Source organism: Vigna angularis, chromosome 2 (assembly GCF_016808095.1).
Source record: "Vigna angularis cultivar LongXiaoDou No.4 chromosome 2, ASM1680809v1, whole genome shotgun sequence".
Classification (NCBI taxonomy): Eukaryota; Viridiplantae; Streptophyta; class Magnoliopsida; order Fabales; family Fabaceae; genus Vigna; species Vigna angularis.
In genome coordinates this window covers 4481600-4484816 of record NC_068971.1, presented here as the reverse complement: position 1 = coordinate 4484816, position 3217 = coordinate 4481600, and the positions used below count along the sequence as shown (strand labels likewise).

The window sequence follows — 3217 nt, the reverse complement described above, 5'->3', positions numbered from 1 at the left end:
ACGGAATAACTTAGATAATTTGACATTGATTTATGCTTTAACTTATATTAGGTCAGGTTATACATACTAAGTTATTTGGATTTTGATTTTGATTATTAAGAAGTATTGTAAGAAGTAAATGTATGAACTAATTGGAACAAAAATTTATGCCCTGTTAGAAAATCTTTTTTAATTTATAAAATAGATATTTTTAAATAAATTATTATAAAAGTCATTTAAACTAATTTATTTTCTTCCCCCTTCATGTATTGAATAATCATGAATTTAATTTTCATATTTTAAAATTTATTAAAACAGAATTTTATTCATCTAAGTGTTTGTCCATTAGCATATTTAAGGATATGTGACATCTATCTAATTTTTTAAAAATGAAATCAGGATTAACAGATTAAGTGATAATTTAAAAAATAAGTTAAAATATTATAACTGAAAGCATATGATAAATAAGAAACTAGACTTGCTTTAATTATTCTTTTAAATAAATACCAACTATATTTAAACAAGCTTTTATTGTAGAGCAATAGTAGAATGAAGAAAAAGAAATAATGTGTAAATGATACTAATTAAAAGTGTATTAAAGTATATTTTTTTTGTTTATTGTATCCAACCTTTTAACCCTAGTTGTTGTATTGTTTTCAAAACATGCATTAAATTTCTGGAATAAGATAATAAACGTACAACTTATCTAGAAACAAAGTACTCTAGCGGCTTATAATGTTCATTGCCCTAACACAAAATCCCCTTGTTGTACAACTCACTTTTCCACTTAAGCATAGAGACAATGTATATATATCTCTTGTTAGTTACAGCGACTGTCGAAAATATGAAAGTATAATTGAAATATAAATGCAATTTGTAAATTTAGAGATAAGTTTGTAAAAGAAGAAAGGGGTGGTTCATTGAGATGAGGAGGAAGTGAAGAAGACATAAATGGTGATAGCTTATTAGGTTTTGCAAAAGTCAGCTTTATCTCATATTAACATTTAATGTCTGCTGGGGTTTATGGACTTTTAAAGCTGAGATAATTGAGGTTTCCCAGTGCAGCTACATTGAATGCCACGCGGTTTTGAGAGGTACACCACATAGAGGTATTGCCCCAGCTATGAAGTGAATAATTTGGCCTTACTCCTTCAGTTAATGCTCTTGCTGTCAACTTTTGACTTGGCTTCCTCGTTTACTAGTTTAAGTCAGCTTCTCACACCCTCTCACCATACCTTTTAACCCTCTCATTTTAGCTATAAATGTACATCAAGCAAAGGTTTGGCTTGGACATATGCTTTAGATCCTATCAAGTAAAGAGGTAGGGATAGAGAAATAAGAAGAAAGATATTACCACCTCAGACGTTAGAGAAAGAAAGGAAAACGACCTATTTTCCTTTAGAGTTCAAGAGGCTATAGAAAATTAGAAAGACAAGCATAAAGGCGGTGAAATAAAAGAGAGAGACAGGAAGGAAACATGGGAAGACCACCTTGTTGTGACAAAGAAGGAGTCAAGAAAGGGCCTTGGACTCCTGAAGAAGACATCATTTTGGTGTCTTATATACAGGAGCATGGTCCTGGCAATTGGAGGACAGTTCCTACCAAGACAGGTTGATTACTTTGCCCTCCATTCAGTTTCATCATTTTTTGTATTGGTTGTTCTTGGGGTTATTAGATCATCATTTAGAAATTTTTTTTTGTTCAAATAGAACTGTGATCTAAGTATTGGTCATTTGGTTTTGTTGTTCTATATAATTTCTTAACTCAGATCTGAACTGGTTTCTTTGGTTTTGGGATTTTGTTCAGGGTTGTCAAGATGCAGTAAGAGTTGTAGACTTAGATGGACAAATTACCTGCGGCCAGGAATCAAACGTGGTAACTTCACAGAACAAGAGGAGAAGATGATTATCCACCTTCAAGATCTTTTAGGGAACAGGTAAATTGATTCCAAGCACCTACTTAGTTCAAATCTTCAGCTTATAAAAACATTGAGTTTTGAAGATTTGTTTATTTTGAATTGTTTTGAGTATTTTGATTTGGGAAGTTCTTTGGATCCACAATCTTAACTTAACTGGAACACATTGGCTATGTTACAGATGGGCTGCAATAGCTTCATACCTTCCACAGAGAACGGATAATGACATAAAGAACTATTGGAACACCCATTTAAGAAAGAAGTTGAAAAAGTTGCAAACAGGTAGTGAAGGTAGCTTGGGAGATTCGTTTTCAGGATCAAGGCAAATTCCTAGGGGCCAGTGGGAAAGAAGGCTCCAAACTGATATCCAAATGGCAAAGAGAGCTCTCAGTGAAGCTCTTTCCCCAGAGAAGCCATCTTGTTTATCTGGATCAAACTCAAACCCTTCTGATAGTAGCAGTTCCTTCTCTTCCACCAAACCACCTCAATCATTGTGCTATGCTTCGAGTGCTGAGAACATAGCTCGTATGTTGAAGGGTTGGATGAAAAACCCTCCAAAGTCCTCAAGAACTAACTCATCTGTGACTCAGAACTCCTTCAACAACTTAGTCGCAGCTGGTGCTGATACTGCTTCTAGTGATGCAAAGGGACCCAACAGTGTTGAATTGTCTGAGAGTTTTGAATCCCTGTTTGAGTTTCATCAGTCTTTGGAGTCCTCAAACTCTGATGAATTGTCTCAGTCGTTTTCTCCCGAAGAAAACAAGCCTGATATTGGTGAAATAATGCCCTTCTCTTTGCTTGAGAAATGGCTTCTTGATGAGGCTGCTTGCCAAGAGAAAGTTGGTTGTGGTGATGCCAAGTTTTTCTAAATTGGTTCATTCTGTAACATTCAAAACTTGATTTTTTTAATTCACATGTTAACACCAGCATCGATCACCCTTTGGCTCTACCGAGATGTTTTTCAAGCCTTTGGTGCTAAAAGTGTATATTTATTGACATTATTATTATTATTATTATTATTATTATTATTATTATTATTATTATTATTATTATTATTGTTTTGTTATTATTATTATACTGTACTGGATGTCTTACTGAAAAGAAAAAAAAAACTTGTTTATCTTATGTAAAGTGGATCTTTCCATGAGATCTTACTTTTTGAATTAATGCTTCTTGGGTAATCATATTAATTAGTAATTAAAGTTCCAGTTATTGAAACGAGAACGTAGGAAGTCCAATTTTATCTCTCTATTTTTAGAAAAAAATAGTTATTATTGGGTAAACTTGTATGTTAATTTAGTTAAATAATTTAAATTGAGTTTG

The 3217-nt window shown here is 32.9% G+C and overlaps 1 protein-coding gene across 1 annotated transcript; it reads left to right on the top strand.

Moving 5' to 3' along the window:
- Nucleotides 1–1246: 1246 nt before the first annotated feature.
- On the top strand, nt 1247–2943 carry LOC108327860 (myb-related protein 306). The gene is made up of 3 exons (XM_017561582.2): nt 1247–1589; nt 1786–1915; nt 2076–2943. Exons 1-3 carry the CDS (start codon nt 1457–1459, stop codon nt 2761–2763), a joined length of 951 nt encoding a protein of 316 aa, XP_017417071.1. The 5' UTR covers nt 1247–1456; the 3' UTR covers nt 2764–2943.
- Nucleotides 2944–3217: the final 274 nt, after the last annotated feature.